The sequence below is a fragment of the Pleurodeles waltl genome, chromosome 7 (genome assembly GCF_031143425.1).
Source record: "Pleurodeles waltl isolate 20211129_DDA chromosome 7, aPleWal1.hap1.20221129, whole genome shotgun sequence".
Classification (NCBI taxonomy): domain Eukaryota; kingdom Metazoa; phylum Chordata; class Amphibia; order Caudata; family Salamandridae; genus Pleurodeles; species Pleurodeles waltl.
The window spans coordinates 1,464,159,400-1,464,177,388 of NC_090446.1; the positions used below are offsets into that span (position 1 = coordinate 1,464,159,400).

The 17,989-nt window shown below is 50.1% G+C and overlaps 1 protein-coding gene across 2 annotated transcripts in view; it reads right to left on the reverse strand.

The window, feature by feature from the left end:
* The window catches only part of KMT2B (lysine methyltransferase 2B), a 728,361-nt gene that overhangs the window by 513,323 nt on the left and 197,049 nt on the right, over positions 1-17,989 (reverse strand). For both annotated transcript variants that reach the window (XM_069201148.1, XM_069201147.1), the window contains exon 17: positions 2,420-2,527. In XM_069201148.1, the coding sequence (XP_069057249.1) occupies positions 2,420-2,527 (108 nt within the window). The remainder of the gene's footprint in view (positions 1-2,419; positions 2,528-17,989) is intronic.

Below are 17,989 nucleotides of genomic sequence, written 5' to 3' on the forward strand. Positions count from 1 at the left end.
GGAGTTAGAGTTAACTACCTGAAAACCGAAAAACATGATTTTTAATCAGCATAGAACTTGCAGAGATAAATCTACTATGAAAGGTGAACTATTGCAGCAGGATTATTTAGGGATCAGGATCCACAAACGCAGATCTTGGAATTCCCATATTGGGAAAAGTTAAATGGTGCTGGAACATTCTGCTTCTGCTATCTCTAGGAGAGCGAAAGCAACTACCTCGAAACTATTTCCACAGCAGTGAAGATATTCCGTCAAAGGCCCAGGAAGCTGCCCTTTATGGGGCAGTAGTGTGGTTTTTTGCCAGACACCAGAGGCTTGGTCACCAAAGAGAACAATTTCATAAGATTGCCCCCCACCCCCCACCTCCCCAAAGTATTTCCATTATGCTTTGACTTAAGGCTCAAGAGTGTGGGGGATCTGGAGACGCTAAGATCCTTTATATACTGGGTTAGGGCATGGTCTACTAACAAGCTTCTCCCTATAGGTTGGCTGTTGATTAAGTGTTGAGCCTGAGTAAAGCCCACTTATTCCCTTGGTTCAGGTTTGTTAAGAATCATCCTATTAAATTGGGTTTAGAGAAATATTAGACAAGTCCTAAACTGATGGAGTTCGATTTCCAAAGAGAGCTACTGCAGCCTTTTGGCAGCAGAATGTCCTTGAATATCATCGCAAAGGCCAAAACAAGACGCTTGGTGGAGGACCTTAGGGATCGTAAGGTACTCCTGTGAAGCGATCACTAGAACACTACATAGAGAAAACTAGGTACTCCTGAGAAAAGAAAACTAGACAGATGATATCCAACCACCGTTAACACCTACACTCTTAAATGTAGACTGGGAACTCTCCTAGTCGATAAATCGGTCTCCAAATGGAAGACCTCGCCACCAATTGCAGCCTTGTGCCAATATTGTGGCCACGTTACTGAGTACAACACATTATGCATTTTTTTTGCCCTAGGTATAAAAAGCTGCAACAAACTTGGATCAAACCCTTGTGTAATAATATCTGGGTGAGACATTTCCAGGAGGCATATAGGATGTTGTGCACAGTCCTGGGGCAGGCTACTCTTTGGGTGTTAGCCGTTATCTCTACAGGGTATTGTTGATTAGATTAGGAAGGATGGATGGATTGGTGTTTTAAAATGAGTTAGCGCTATATTGCTTAAATTGTTTCAATTTATTGTAAAAAAAAAAAAAAAATGTTTAATAAAGAATAGAGTTGTTTTTATTCTATGACAATGTTTTATTCATTTGATTTTAATTTGGTATTAGTACTAGGTATTACCACGTATTGTTTATTAACGTTTTTCTGTTTTTAATATCAAATGTTGTTCCAAATGTGATGTGTTTATGGCCAATGCCCGAAATAAACAATGATCTATCTGAATGGTGTCCGTTCTGGACGAAGCAAAAAAAAAAAGGTAATGGATAAAAATGCTTGAATTAATCTCAGTCAATGGCAATCGCTCAAGGCCACATCCCAAACCATTTTTGTTTGCCCACTGTCACTTCAGTTTGGATCCAAACATGGAAATTATTCTTGACCATGCCAGGTCCTCCCTGAACTGGAACACAAGCAACCTAGGACTCGGTTTGCTTAGTAAAGGCTCTTCTGCCAACTATAGCTTAGTTCCACTCGCACAATGAGCCCAGGACCCACATCTGGACTACCCGTAGCACTTCTAGACACTGGACACCAGATCTTTGGTAGCCTACTGAAGAGCACACTGTTGGTACTGTAAAAACATCGCCTCTGGGTGGCAGGTTTTTGAGTGCATAGAGTTTTTTATTGGAAAGAAGAAACTCTGCAGCTGACATTCAGCTCATTTAATTGTCCTTTGTTGTACTTCCAGATCAGTGAAATAGATGGCCAGGCATATCACAGCTAAGTTGCTATTTTCTATTCTGTTTTTAGTACCTTCAAGAAAACGGCAGTAAACAGACTCCAAAGTGCTTAGGCCATGGGCCAGAAAATAGTACCCTGCAGCAATAACAACCTCAAGCAGATCGACTTCCTGGCACTAGCACAAGCTCACCACCATCCATTTGTACAGGGCCCTTGCCCATGCACACACTCAACAAAAGGCACAGAGACCAATAGTGTGCATAAAGTCACACTCCTATTGGCAGACTCACCCTCGCATCTGTGCAAACCTCCCCCCCCACCTCCATATGTACTCTCCACATGCAGGCTGCCATTTCAGAGGAACGCTTTGACCATGACTAAACAGACTCACAAGAAACTACAATGAACAATCAGAGTACCCTGTCTATGAATAGAACGATTGATAAGCACCTTCCTGGTGGATAATATGTCGTTCTAGATGGCTTTCCCTCTAATACTGTGTTGATTTCATACAACCAAAACAGGCTCTTTATTTTCAATAAGAACCCTTTACTCCCCAACCACCACGCAGTACCTGTAGGAAGAGGGTCTGGGACATGAGGCTGACACGAGTGTCCATTAACTTGCTCTCCTCATTAACCCGTTGTTGAATGATGTGCACCACATCGTCGCAAAAGGATTTCTGTAAAAAGAAGGAACAGTAAGAAGTCTTACCTAAACTTGCTTCATTACAGGCAGGGCCCCTAGAAGTATGCAGCAGTGTTGGGCAAATTATGCAGCAAGAAAAGGCAAACAATGCAGCACATTTTGTAAAATCATTACTTCAATATTTCATCACTTTTTAAACTTTGTAACATCAACTGGGCATTGGTTGCACTCCATAATTACCAGTTTAACACCCAAATATAGCAATAAGCTACAGTAAGGTGACTAGTCCAGCTTTGCAAAGGTCCTTCCACTATGCACCAAGTGGCACGACATTTTCAGTAACTTTTGAACCGTTTGAGCTAGAAATAAATTTGTTTTGTTAAAATCTGTAGATTATGCGGTAGATGGATTATGTGGCAAATGCACCAAATCTATAATTATGCAAAAATCACCACAGGCGCACAATCCCCATTTCCAGTGGCCCCTTTTACAGGGGTTGGAAGAAGTTACTCTTTCTGGTGGAACTTCAAGGGTAGATTCCTCATCTGTAGAATATCCCCAGACGCCAGACTGGATCCGAAAGATTAAACTGCATTGCTCCTACACGCAAGTGCCTAACTGTAGGAAGTTGGCTCTGTATGCACTATTTCAAAGTAAGGAATAGTATGCACAGAGTCCAAGGGTTCCTGTAAGGAAATGCCTCCTTGGCATGGTTGCCCCCTGACTTTTTGCCTTTGCTGATGCTATGTTTACAATTGAAAGTGTGCTGAGGCCTGCTAACCAGGCCCCAGCACCAGTGTTCTTTCCCTAACCTGTACTTTTGTATCCACAATTGGCAGACCCTGGCATCCAGATAAGTCCCTTGTAACTGGTACTTCTAGTACCAAGGGCCCTGATGCCAAGGAAGGTCTCTAAGGGCTGCAGCATGTCTTATGCCACCCTGGAGACCTCTCACTCAGCACAGACCCACTGCTTGCCAGCTTGTGTGTGCTAGTGAGGACAAAACGAGTAAGTCGACATGGCACTCCCCTCAGGGTGCCATGCCAGCCTCTCACTGCCTATGCAGTATAGGTAAGACACCCCTCTAGCAGGCCTTACAGCCCTAAGGCAGGGTGCACTATACCATAGGTGAGGGTACCAGTGCATGAGCATGGTACCCCTACAGTGTCTAAACAAAACCTTAGACATTGTAAGTGCAGGGTAGCCATAAGAGTATATGGTCTGGGAGTTTGTCAAACACGAACTCCACAGCACCATAATGGCTACACTGAAAACTGGGAAGTTTGGTATCAAACTTCTCCGCACAATAAATGCACACTGATGCCAGTGTACATTTTATTGCAAAATACACCCCAGAGGGCACCTTAGAGGTGCCCCCCTGAAACTTAACCGACTGTCTGTGTAGGCTGACTAGTTCCAGCAGCCTGCCACACTAGAGACATGTTGCTGGCCCCATGGGGAGAGTGCCTTTGTCACTCTGAGGCCAGTAACAAAGCCTGCACTGGGTGGAGATGCTAACACCTCCCCCAGGCAGGAGCTGTAACACCTGGCGGTGAGCCTCAAAGGCTCACCCCTTTGTCACAGCCCAGCAGGGCACTCCAGCTTAGTGGAGTTGCCCGCCCCCTCCGGCCACGGCCCCCACTTTTGGCGGCAAGGCTGGAGGGAACAAAGAAAGCAACAAGGAGGAGTCACTGGCCAGTCAGGACAGCCCCTAAGGTGTCCTGAGCTGAGGTGACTCTGACTTTTAGAAATCCTCCATCTTGCAGATGGAGGATTCCCCCAATAGGGTTAGGATTGTGACCCCCTCCCCTTGGGAGGAGGCACAAAGAGGGTGTACCCACCCTCAGGGCTAGTAGCCATTGGCTACTAACCCCCCAGACCTAAACACGCCCTTAAATTTAGTATTTAAGGGCTACCCTGAACCCTAGAAAATTAGATTCCTGCAACTACAAGAAGAAGGACTGCCCAGCTGAAAACCCCTGCAGCGGAAGACCAGAAGACGACAACTGCCTTGGCTCCAGAAACTCACCGGCCTGTCTCCTGCCTTCCAAAGATCCTGCTCCAGCGACGCCTTCCAAAGGGACCAGCGACCTCGACATCCTCTGAGGACTGCCCCTGCTTCGAAAAGACAAGAAACTCCCGAGGACAGCGGACCTGCTCCAAGAAAAGCTGCAACTTTGTTTCCAGCAGCTTTAAAGAACCCTGCAAGCTCCCCGCAAGAAGCGTGAGACTTGCAACACTGCACCCGGCGACCCCGACTCGGCTGGTGGAGATCCGACGCCTCAGGAGGGACCCCAGGACTACTCTGATACTGTGAGTACCAAAACCTGTCCCCCCTGAGCCCCCACAGCGCCGCCTGCAGAGGGAATCCCGAGGCTTCCCCTGACCGCGACTCCTTGAACCTAAAGTCCCGACGCCTGGGAGAGACCCTGCATCCGCAGCCCCCAGGACCCGAAGGACCGGACTTTCACTGGAGAAGTGACCCCCAGGAGTCCCTCTCCCTTACCCAAGAGGAGGTTTCCCCGAGGAATCCCCCCCTTGCCTGCCTGCAGCGCTGAAGAGATCCCGAGATCTCTCATAGACTAACATTGCAAACCCGACGCTTGTTTCTACACTGCACCCGGCCGCCCCCGCGCTGCTGAGGGTGAAATCTCTGTGTGGGCTTGTGTCCCCCCCGGTGCCCTACAAAACCCCCCTGGTCTGCCCTCCGAAGACGCGGGTACTTACTTGCAAGCAGACCGGAACCGGGGCACCCCCTTCTCTCCATTCTAGCCTATGCGTTTTGGGCACCACTTTGAACTCTGCACCTGACCGGCCCTGAGCTGCTGGTGTGGTGACTTTGGGGTTGCTCTGAACCCCCAACGGTGTGCTACCTTGGACCAAGAACTGAACCCTGTAAGTGTCTTACTTACCTGGTAAAACTAACCAAAACTTACCTCCCCTAGGAACTGTGAAAATTGCACTAAGTGTCCACTTTTAAAACAGCTATTTGTCAACAACTTGAAAAGTATACATGCAATTTTGATGATTTGAAGTTCCTAAAGTACTTACCTGCAATACCTTTCGAATGAGATATTACATGTAGAATTTGAACCTGTGGTTCTTAAAATAAACTAAGAAAAGATATTTTTCTATATAAAAACCTATTGGCTGGATTTGTCTCTGAGTGTGTGTACCTCATTTATTGTCTATGTGTATGTACAACAAATGCTTAACACTACTCCTTGGATAAGCCTACTGCTCGACCACACTACCACAAAATAGAGCATTAGTATTATCTATTTTTACCACTATTTTACCTCTAAGGGGAACCCTTGGACTCTGTGCATGCTATTCCTTACTTTGAAATAGCACATACAGAGCCAACTTCCTACAGTTCCCCTTAGAGGTAAGATAGTGGCAAAAAGAGATAATACTAATGCTCTATTTTGTGGTAGTGTGGTCGAGCAGTAGGCTTATCCAAGGAGTAGTGTTAAGCATTTGTTGTACATACACATAGACAATAAATGAGGTACACACACTCAGAGACAAATCCAGCCAATAGGTTTTGTTATAGAAAAATATATTTTCTTAGTTTATTTTAAGAACCACAGGTTCAAATTTAACATGTAATATCTTGTTCGAAAGGTATTGCAGGTAAGTACATTAGGAACTTTGAATCATTTCAATTGCATGTATACTTTTCAAGTTATTCACAAATAGCTATTTCAAAAGTGGACACAGTGCAATTTTCACAGTTCCTGGGGGAGGTAAGTTTTTGTTAGTTTTACCAGGTAAGTAAGACACTTACAGGGTTCAGTTCTTGGTCCAAGGTAGCCCACCGTTGGGGGTTCAGAGCAACCCCAAAGTCACCACACCAGCAGCTCAGGGCCGGTCAGGTGCAGAGTTCAAAGTGGTGCCCAAAACGCATAGGCTAGAATGGAGAGAAGGGGGTGCCCCGGTTCCGGTCTGCTTGCAGGTAAGTACCCGCGTCTTCGGAGGGCAGACCAGGGGGGTTTTGTAGGGCACCGGGGGGGACACAAGCCCACACAGAAATTTCACCCTCAGCAGCGCGGGGGCGGCCGGGTGCAGTGTAGAAACAAGCGTCGGGTTTGCAATGTTAGTCTATGAGAGATCAACGGATCTCTTCAGCGCTGCAGGCAGGTAAGGGGGGGATTCCTCGGGGAAACCTCCACTTGGGCAAGGGAGAGGGACTCCTGGGGGTCACTTCTCCAGTGAAAGTCCGGTCCTTCAGGTCCTGGGGGCTGCGGGTGCAGGGTCTTTTCCAGGCGTCGGGACTTAGGTTTCAGAGAGTCGCGGTCAGGGGAAGCCTCGGGATTCCCTCTGCAGGCGGCGCTGTGGGGGCTCAGGGGGGACAGGTTTCGGTACTCACAGTCGTAGAGTAGTCCGGGGGTCCTCCCTGAGGTGTTGGTTCTCCACCAGCCGAGTCGGGGTCGCCGGGTGCAGTGTTGCAAGTCTCACGCTTCTTGCGGGGAGTTGCAGGGGTCTTTAAAGCTGCTCCTTGAAACAAAGTTGCAGTCTTTTTGGAGCAGGTCCGCTGTCCTCAGGAGTTTCTTGTCTTTTTCGAAGCAGGGCAGTCCTCAGAGGATTCAGAGGTCGCTGGTCCCTTGGAAGGCGTCGCTGGAGCAGAGTTCTTTGGAAGGCAGGAGACAGGCCGGTGAGTTTCTGGAGCCAAGGCAGTAGTCGTCTTCTGGTCTTCCTCTGCAGGGGTTTTCAGCTAGGCAGTCCTTCTTCTTGTAGTTTGCAGGAATCTAATTTTCTAGGGTTCAGGGTAGCCCTTAAATACTAAATTTAAGGGCGTGTTTAGGTCTGGGGGGTTAGTAGCCAATGGCTACTAGCCCTGAGGGTGGGTACACCCTCTTTGTGCCTCCTCCCAAGGGGAGGGGGTCACAATCCTAACCCTATTGGGGGAATCCTCCATCTGCAAGATGGAGGATTTCTAAAAGTTAGAGTCACCTCAGCTCAGGACACCTTAGGGGCTGTCCTGACTGGCCAGTGACTCCTCCTTGTTGCTTTCTTTGTTCCCTCCAGCCTTGCCGCCAAAAGTGGGGGCCGTGGCCGGAGGGGGCGGGCAACTCCACTAAGCTGGAGTGCCCTGCTGGGCTGTGACAAAGGGGTGAGCCTTTGAGGCTCACCGCCAGGTGTTACAGCTCCTGCCTGGGGGAGGTGTTAGCATCTCCACCCAGTGCAGGCTTTGTTACTGGCCTCAGAGTGACAAAGGCACTCTCCTCATGGGGCCAGCAACATGTCTCTAGTGTGGCAGGCTGCTGGAACTAGTCAGCCTACACAGACAGTCGGTTAAGTTTCAGGGGGCACCTCTAAGGTGCCCTCTGGGGTGTATTTTGCAATAAAATGTACACTGGCATCAGTGTGCATTTATTGTGCTGAGAAGTTTGATACCAAACTTCCCAGTTTTCAGTGTAGCCATTATGGTGCTGTGGAGTTCGTGTTTGACAAACTCCCAGACCATATACTCTTATGGCTACCCTGCACTTACAATGTCTAAGGTTTTGTTTAGACACTGTAGGGGTACCATGCTCATGCACTGGTACCCTCACCTATGGTATAGTGCACCCTGCCTTAGGGCTGTAAGGCCTGCTAGAGGGGTGACTGACCTATACTTGCATAGGCAGTGAGAGGCTGGCATGGCACCCTGAGGGGAGTGCCATGACGACTTACTCGTTTTGTTCTCACTAGCACACACAAGCTGGCAAGCAGTGTGTCTGTGCTGAGTGAGAGGTCTCCAGGGTGGCATAAGACATGCTGCAGCCCTTAGAGACCTTCCTTGGCATCAGGGCCCTTGGTACTAGAAGTACCAGTTACAAGGGACTTATCTGGATGCCAGGGTCTGCCAATTGTGGATACAAAAGTACAGGTTAGGGAAAGAACACTGGTGCTGGGGCCTGGTTAGCAGGCCTCAGCACACTTTCAATTGTAAACATAGCATCAGCAAAGGCAAAAAGTCAGGGGGCAACCATGCCAAGGAGGCATTTCTTTACACACCTCAGCTCAGGACACCTTAGGGGCTGTCCTGACTGGCCAGTGACTCCTCCTTGTTATTCTCATTATTTTCTCCGGCCTTGCCGCCAAAAGTGGGGGCCGGGGCCGGAGGGGGCGGGCAACTCCACTAGCTGGAGTGTCCTGCGGTGCTGTGACAAAGGGGTGAGCCTTTGAGGCTCACCGCCAGGTGTTACAGCTCCTGCCTGGGGGAGGTGTTAGCATCTCCACCCAGTGCAGGCTTTGTTACTGGCCTCAGAGTGACAAAGGCACTCTCCCCATGGGGCCAGCAACATGTCTCTAGTGTGGCAGGCTGCTGGAACCAGTCAGCCTACACAGATAGTCGGTTAAGTTTCAGGGGGCACCTCTAAGGTGCCCTCTGTGGTGTATTTTACAATAAAGTGTACACTGGCATCAGTGTGCATTTATTGTGCTGAGAAGTTTGATACCAAACTTCCCAGTTTTCAGTGTAGCCATTATGGTGCTGTGGAGTTCGTGTAAAACAGACTCCCAGACCATATACTCTTATGGCTACCCTGCACTTACAATGTCTAAGGTTTTGCTTAGACACTGTAGGGGCACAGTGCTCATCCACTGGTACCCTCACCTATGGTATAGTGCACCCTGCCTTAGGGCTGTAAGGCCTGCTAGAGGGGTGTCTTACCTATACTGCATAGGCAGTGAGAGGCTGGCATGGCACCCTGAGGGGAGTGCCATGTCGACTTACTCATTTTGTTCTCACTAGCACACACAAGCTGGTAAGCAGTGTGTCTGTGCTGGGTGAGGGGTCTCTAGGGTGGCATAATACATGCTGCAGCCCTTAGAGACCTTCACTGGCATCAGGGCCCTTGGTACCAGAGGTACCAGTTACAAGGGACTTATCTGGATGCCAGGGTGTGCCAATTGTGGAATCAAAAGTACAGGTTAGGGAAAGAACACTGGTGCTGGGGCCTGGTTAGCAGGCCTCAGCACACTTTCAATTCAAAACATAGCATCAGCAAAGGCAAAAAGTCAGGGGGTAACCATGCCAAGGAGGCATTTCCTTACAGTAAAGTATGGTTATTTTTAACAGGTAAGTAAGTCACTTACAGGTCTCAGTTTTTGGTCCAAGGTAGCCCACCGTTGGGGGTTCAGAGCAACCCCAAAGTTACCACACCAGCAGCTCAGGGCCGGTCAGGTGCAGAGGTCAAAGAGGTGCCCAAAACACATAGGCTTCAATGGAGAGAAGGGGGTGCCCCGGTTCGAGTCTGCCAGCAGGTAAGTACCGGCGTCTTCGGAGGGCAAACCAGGGGGGTTTTGTAGGGCACCGGGGGGGGACACAAGTCCACACAGAAAGTACACACTCAGCAGCGCGGGGGCGGCCGGGTGCAGTGTGCAAACAAGCTTCGGGTTCTCTGTTGATTTCAATGGGAGACCAAGGGGTCTCTTCAGCGGTGCAGGCAGGCAAGGGGGGCCTCCTCGGGGTAGCCACCACCTGGGCAAGGGAGAGGGCCTCCTGGGGGTCACTCCTGCACAGGAGTTCCGTTCCATCAGGTGCTGGGGGCTGCGAGTGCAGGGTCTTTTCCAGCCGTCGGGAAATAGAGTTCAGGCAGTCGCAGTCAGGGGGAGCCTCGGGATTCCCTCTGCAGGCGTCGCTGTGGGGGCTCAGGGGGGACAACTTTGGTTACTCACAGTCTTGGAGTCGCCGGAGGGTCCTCCCTGAGGTGTTGGTTCTCCACCAGTCGAGTCGGGGTCGCCGGGTGCAGTGTTGCAAGTCTCACTCTTCTTGCGGGGATTTGCAGGGGTCTTTAAATCTGCTCCTCTGTAACAAAGTTGCAGTTCTTTTGGAGCAGTGCCGCTGTCCTCAGGAGTTTCTTGTCTTTCTTGAAGCAGGGCAGTCCTCAGAGGATTCAGAGGTCGCTGGTCCCTTGGAAAGCGTTGCTGGAGCAGGTTTCTATGGAAGGCAGGAGACAGGCCGGTAAGTCTGGGGCCAAAGCAGTTGGTGTCTTCTGTTCTTCCTCTGCAGGGGGTTTCAGCTCAGCAGTCCTCTTCTTCTTGTTAGTTGCAGGAATCTAAATTCTTAGGTTCAGGGGAGCCCTTAAATACTAAATTTAAGGGCGTGTTTAGGTCTGGGGGGGTTAGTAGCCAATGGCTACTAGCCCTGAGGGTGGGTACACCCTCTTTGTGCCTCCTCCTAAGGGGAGGGGGTCACAATCCTATCCCTATTGGGGGAATCCTCCTTCTACAAGATGGAGGATTTCTAAAAGTCAGAGTCACCTCAGCTCAGGACACCTTAGGGGCTGTCCTGACTGGCCAGTGACTCCTCCTTGTTTTTCTCATTATCTCTCCTGGACTTGCCGCCAAAAGTGGGGGCTGGGTCCAGGGGGCGGGCATCTCCACTAGCTGGAGTGCCCTGGGGCATTGTAACACGAAGCTTGAGCCTTTGAAGCTCACTGCTAGGTGTTACAGTTCCTGCAGGGGGGAGGTGTGAAGCACCTCCACCCAGAGCAGGCTTTGTTTCTGTCCTCAGAGAGCACAAAGGCTCTCACCGCATGAGGTCAGAAACTCGTCTCTCAGCAGCAGGCTGGCAGAGACCAGTCAGTCCTGCACTGAACAATTGGGTAAAATACAGGGGGTATCTCCAAGATGCCCTCTGTGTGCATTTTTTAATAAATCCAACACTGGCATCAGTGTGGGTTTATTATTCTGAGAAGTTTGATACTAAACTTCCCAGTATTCAGTGTAGCCATTATGGAGCTGTGGAGTTCGTTTTTGACAGACTCCCAGACAATATTCTTAATATGGCCACACTGTACTTACAATGTCTAAGAATAGACTTAGACACTGTAGGGGCATATTGCTCATGCAGCTATGCCCTCACCTGTGGTATAGTGCACCCTGCCTTAGAGCTGTAAGGCCTGCTAGAGTGGTGACTTACCTATGTGTAAAGAAATGGCTCCCTGTTGCAGTTACCCCCCACTTTTTGCCTGATACTGATGCTGACTTGACTGAGAAGTGTGCTGGGACCCTGCTAACCAGGCCCCAGCACCAGTGTTCTTTCACCTAAAATGTACCATTGTTTCCACAATTGGCACAACCCTGGCACCTAGGTAAGTCCCTTGTAACTGGTACCCCTGGTACCAAGGGCCCTGATGCCAGGGAAGGTCTCTAAGGGCTGCAGCATGTCTTATGCCACCCTAGGGACCCCTCACTCAGCACAGACACACTGCTTGCCAGCTTGTGTGTGCTGATGGGGAGAAAATGACTAAGTCGACATGGCACTCCCCTCAGGGTGCCATGCCAACCTGCCACTGCCTGTGCCATAGGTAAGTCACCCCTCTAGTAGGCCTTACAGCCCTAAGGCAGGGTGCACTATACCACAGGTGAGGGCATATGTGCATGAGCACTATGCCCCTACAGTGTCTAAGCAAAACCTTAGACATTGTAAGTGCAGGGTAGCCATAAGAGTATATGGGCTGGGAGTCTGTCAAAAACAAACTCCACAGCTCCATAATGGCTACACTGAATACTGGGAAGTTTAGTATCAAACTTCTCAGAATAATAAACCCACACTGATGCCAGTGTTGGATTTATTAAAAAATGCACACAGAGGGCATCTTAGAGATACCCCCTGTATTTTACCCAATTGTTCAGTGCAGGACTGACTGGTCTGTGCCAGCCTGCTGCTGAGAGACGAGTGTCTGACCTCATGCGGTGAGAGCCTTTGTGCTCTCTGAGGACAGAAACAAAGCCTGCTCTGGGTGGAGGTGCTTCACACCCCCCCCCTGCAGGAACTGTAACACCTAGCAGTGAGCTTCAAAGGCTCAAGCTTCGTGTTACAATGCCCCAGGGCACTCCAGCTAGTGGAGATGCCCGCCTCCTGGACCCAGCCCCCACTTTTGGCGGCAAGTCCAGGAGAGATAATGAGAAAAACAAGGAGGAGTCACTGGCCAGTCAGGACAGCCCCTAAGGTGTCCTGAGCTGAGGTGACTAACTTTTAGAAATCCTCCATCTTGCAGATGGAGGATTCCCCCAATAGGATTAGAGATGTGACCCCCTCCCCTTGGGAGGAGGCACAAAGAGGGTGTACTCACCCTCAGGGCTAGTAGCCATTGGCTACTAACCCCCCAGACCTAAACACGCCCTTAAATTTAGTATTTAAGGGCTCTCCCTGAACCTAGAAATTAGATTCCTGCAACAACAAGAAGAAGGACTGCCTAGCTGAAAACCCCTGCAGAGGAAGACCAGAAGACAACAACTACCTTGGCTCCAGAAACTCACCGGCCTGTCTCCTGCCTTCCAAAGAACTCTGCTCCAGCTACGCCTTCCAAAGGGACCAGCGACCTCTGCATCCTCTGAGGACTGCCCTGCTTCGACGACGACAAGAAACTCCCGAGGACAGCGGACCTGCTCCAAAAAGACTGCAACTTTATCCAAAGGAGCAGCTTTAAAGAACCCTGCAATCTCCCCGCAAGAAGCGTGAGACTTGCAACACTGCACCCGGCGACACCGACTCGGCTGGTGGAGAACCAACACCTCAGGGAGGACCCCCGGACTACTCTACGACTGTGAGTACCAAAACCTGTCCCCCCTGAGCCCCCACAGCGCCGCCTGCAGAAGGAATCCCGAGGCTTCCCCTGACCGCGACTCTCTGAAACCTAAGTCCCGACGCCTGGAAAAGACCCTGCACCCGCAGCCCCCAGGACCTGAAGGACCGGACTTTCACTGCAGAAGTGACCCCCAGGAGTCCCTCTCCCTTGCCCAAGTGGAGGTTTCCCCGAGGAAGCCCCCCCTTGCCTGCCTGCAGCGCTGAAGAGATCCCTTGATCTCTCATTGACTTCCATTGCGAACCCAACACTTGTTCTAACACTGCACCCGGCCGCCCCCGCGCCGCTGAGGGTGAAATTTCTGTGTGGGCTTGTGTCCCCCCCGGTGCCCTACAAAACCCCCCTGGTCTGCCCTCCGAAGACGCGGGTACTTACCTGCTGGCAGACTGGAACCGGGGCACCCCCTTCTCTCCATTGAAGCCTATGCGTTTTGGGCACCACTTTGAACTCTGCACCTGACCGGCCCCGAGCTGCTGGTGTGGTAACTTTGGGGTTGCTCTGAACCCCCAACGGTGGGCTACCTTGGACCAAGAACTGAACCTTGTAAGTGTCTTACTTACCTGGTAAAACTAACAAAAACTTACCTCCCCCAGGAACTGTGAAAATTGCACTGTGTCCACTTTTAAAATAGCTATTTGTGAATAACTTGAAAAGTATACATGCAATTGAAATGATTCAAAGTTACTAATGTACTTACCTGCAATACCTTTCAAACAAGATATTACATGTTAAATTTGAACCTGTGGTTCTTAAAATAAACTAAGAAAAGATATTTTTCTATACAAAACCTATTGGTTGGATTTGTCTCTGAGTGTGTGTACCTCATTTATTGTCTATGTGTATGTACAACAAATGCTTAACACTACTCCTTTGATAAGCCTACTGCTCGACCACACTACCTCAAAATAGAGCATTAGTATTATCTCTTTTTGCCACTATCTTACCTCTAAGGGGAACCCTTGGACTCTGTGCATGCTATTCCTTACTTTGAAATAGCACATACAGAGCCAACTTCCTACACTATGTCACAGGCAGTATTTTGTAGGTATGGCATCCTGAGGGGGATGCCATGTCGACTTTGCCTTTTTGCTCCCCACCAACACACACCATCTACAATGGCAGTGTGCATGTGTTAGGTGAGGGGTCCCTTAGGGTGGCACAACATATGCTGCAGCCCTTAGGGACCTTACCTGGTCACAGGGCCCTTAGTACCACTGGTACCTTTCACAAGGGACTTATCTGTGGGCCAGGAGCGTGCCAATTGTGGAAACAATGGTACATTTTTAGTGAAAGAACACTGGTGCTGGGGCCTGGTTAGCAGGGTCCCAGCACACTTCCAATCAAAACTGGCATCAACACTAGGCAAAACGACCATGCCAACAGTGGCATTTTCCTACACCCACAATTTGCATACTAGTGCACCCATGTATGTCCCTAGAATATAGTACCTTAGGTATCCAGGGCATTGTTGCACCAGGGGTCCCCTACGTTTGCAGCATGGATTATGCCACCCATAGGAGCCCAGGCAAACTGTGCCTGCTGGCCTGCCCTTGCAGCCTGCGTGAAAGAGTGCATGCACCCTTTCACTGCCAAACCTAACCACTGCATTTAGACATTATAAGTCACCCCTCTGGTAGGCCCTTTAGCTCACGCAAGTGGTCCAACTACATAATAGCTACTCCGAACCTAGCCATGTTTGGTATCAAACATGTTGGAATCGTACAACTACACCGATTCCAGTGTTAGTTGCTTCATACCATGTACTCTGGGGGATTTCCCAGTTCTGCCTGTGCAGCCTTAGGGGGTTCCAACTGCCAGCCTGTGCTGCTGCTGACCCCCAGACACAGTTCTGCCCTCCTGCTGGTGAGCCAGGCTCAGGCCGGACGAGCAGAACAAAGGATTTCCTACAAGGGAGAGATGTGACGATCTCTCCCTGTGTATTAGGTGTCTAAGGCCTGGGGTGGTCTCGGAGAGCCACCAAACTGCTTTGAAGGGCACATTTGGTGCCCTCCTTGCATAATCGCCTACGGAGGTGCTCAGAGCTCTGTCAGGTCGCCTCTGCTTCTGCCATTTTGAAAATGAAATGTGCAGAGGACGCTGGGGACATCTGGTTGGTTAGGCCAAGTAGGAGACGTCCCGGACCCCCTCTGATGGGTGGGTCACTGCAGTGTGACCGAACCACCTTTTAGAGTTTAAAGGCTCCCTTGTGGGTGGGTCCTCAGATTCGTCAAGCAAGACTCTACAAGGAACTTTCTGTAAGACATCTGGCATCTGTGAATTGCTACTGGTCTTCGCCTGGAACCGAACAAGTCTGCTCCTGATGGAAAGGCTCCCACATTGTTTCTCCAGATCCTGCAAGAATTCTGAAACATTCAAGGCTGTGCATCCTCCAGGGTCACAAGAACTGTTGAAACCAGGAAAGCACGAAGGAATCTCCCTTGGAGTGAATGAGTCACTCATCTGCAACCGCAGGCACCTAAAGGCACCGTTGACCAGTTGGTGGGTCTGCTGTCCCTGGACATGCGAAGATCTTGCTTCACAGGTGATGAGTCTGTGGCCTCCACTGGGTCCTGCTTGGCTTCTAGCCAAGCTGGGAGACTGTATGCCCTTGCTCCTGCCACTGTACTGGCACCTCTGCTGACTGTTTAATTTACCAAGGCTGTTGACTTTCCCTCCGGGAGATCTTCCACCTCTAAGAAGCCCTGTCTCCCAGCACTCTGCAAACCAGAGATCAGCTCCTGTCCTGCAACTCCTGCGACGTGGGACTTCTATTTTGCTGGGCTGATAAGGCCTCCTTGTGACTCACTGCACCGGCGTCTGTGGGTCACTTGTGGGGGGCCTCCATCACTTCCCCTCCCCCAAGGTAGTCTACTGGGCCTTACTGGCTTCCGTTAATGGTTATCTGTCAACACTCTTTGCTTTTAACATTTACCCGACTAACTGCCCCTGTTAAAATCAGCCATTCTAAATAGATTTTTGTAAAGTGGACTCATTTGTTTCCTCCACAATGATTTGTGGTACCACAATGGGATCTTAATTTGGTTCTCCATTTCCTCATGTGCATACCCTTCAAACTCAAGCAAAGCTGTCCAATATGTCTTATAACTTTAAAGACTGTTTTCGGTTATCATGACCCCTTTCAATCGTGAGAGCAAACTCCAGGCTGTCTCGGTGCCGTCACCTTACAACACCTTTTTTCCAGATAAAGTGGTACTGCTTTTTGCATTGGACACTCCATCACTCTTCCCACGTCCTTTTCCCCTTGTAGGAAGATGGCTCTGTATATACTGTAGGAAGTTGGCTCTGTATGCACTATTTCAAAGTAAGGAATAGTATGCACAGAGTGCAAGGGTTCCCCTTAGAGGTAAGATAGTGGCAAAAAGAGAATACTAATGCTCTATTTTGTGGTAGTGTGGTCGAGCAGTAGGCTTATCAAAGGAGTAGTGTTAAGCATTTGTTGTACATACACAACCAATAAATGAGGAACACACACTCCGAGACAATTCCAGGCCAATAGGTTTTTGTATAGAAAAAATATATTTTTAGTTTATTTTAAGAACCACAGGTTCAAATTCTACATGTAATACTTTGCATGAAAGGTATTGCAGGTAAGTACTTTAGGAACTTTGAATAATCACAATAGCATATATACTTTTCAAATAAAACACATAGCTATTTTAAAACTAGACACTTAGTGCAGTTTTCACAGTTCCTAGGGGAGGTAAGTAATTGTTGGTTCTTGCAGGTAAGTAAACCACCTACGGGGTTCAAGTTTGGGTCCAAGGTAGCCCACCGTTGGGGGTTCAGAGCAACCCCAAAGTTACCACACCAGCAGCTCAGGGCCGGTCAAGGTGCAGAGGTCAAAGTGGTGCCCAAAACACAGGCTTCAATGGAGAAGGGGGTGCCCCGGTTCCAGTCTGCCAGCAGGTAAGTACCCGTGTCTTCGGAGGGCAGACCAGGGGGGTTTTGTAGGGCACCGGGTGGGCGAGGGGGGACTTGGGGAGGGGAACAAGTTTGCACAGAAAGTACACCCTCAGCAGCACAGGGGTGGTCGGGTGCAGTGTGCAAACACACGTCGGGTTTGTCGTTGAAATCAATGGGAGACCAAGGGGTCTCTTCAGCGATGCAGGCAGGCAAGGGGGGGCTCCTCGGGGTAGCCACCACCTGGGCAAGGGAGAGGGCCTCCTGGGGGTCATTCCTGCACTGGGGTTCCGATCTTTTAGGTCCTGGGGGCTGCGGGTGCAGGGTCTTTTCCAGGCGTCGGGATCTGGGAGTCAGGCAGTCGCGGTCAGGGGGAGCCTCGGGATTCCCTCTGCAGGCGTAGCTGTGGGGGCTCAGGGGGGAGGGGGGGGGGGGGCAACTCTGGCTACTCACGGTCTCGCAGTCGCCGGGGAAGCCTCCCTGAAGTGTTGTTTCTCCACAAGTCGAGCCGGGGGCGTCGGGTGCAGAGTTGCAAGTCTCACGCTTCTGGCGGGAAACGCAGTTGTCTTGAAGTTCCTTCTTTGGAAACAAAGTTGCAGTCTTTGGTGAACAGGGCCGCTGTTCTCTGGAGTTTCTTGGTCCTTCTAGAGCAGGGCAGTCCTCTGAGGATACGCTGGAGCAGTATCTTCAGAAGGGGGGGGGGGGGTGGGGGGGGGGGGGGGGCCGGTAGAGCAGTTGGTGTCTCCATCTACTCTGCAGGGTTTTTCAGCTCAGCAGTCATCTTCTTAGGTTGCAGGAATCTGAGTTCCTAGGTTCTGGGGAGCCCCTAAATACAGAATTTAGGGGTGTGTTTAGGTCTGGGAGGGCAATAGCCAATGGCTACTAGCCCTGAGGGTGGCTACACCCTCTTTGTGCCTCCTCCCAAGGGGAGGGGGTCACATTCCTATCCCTATTGGGGGGGGATCCTCCATCTGCAAGATGGAGGATTCCGA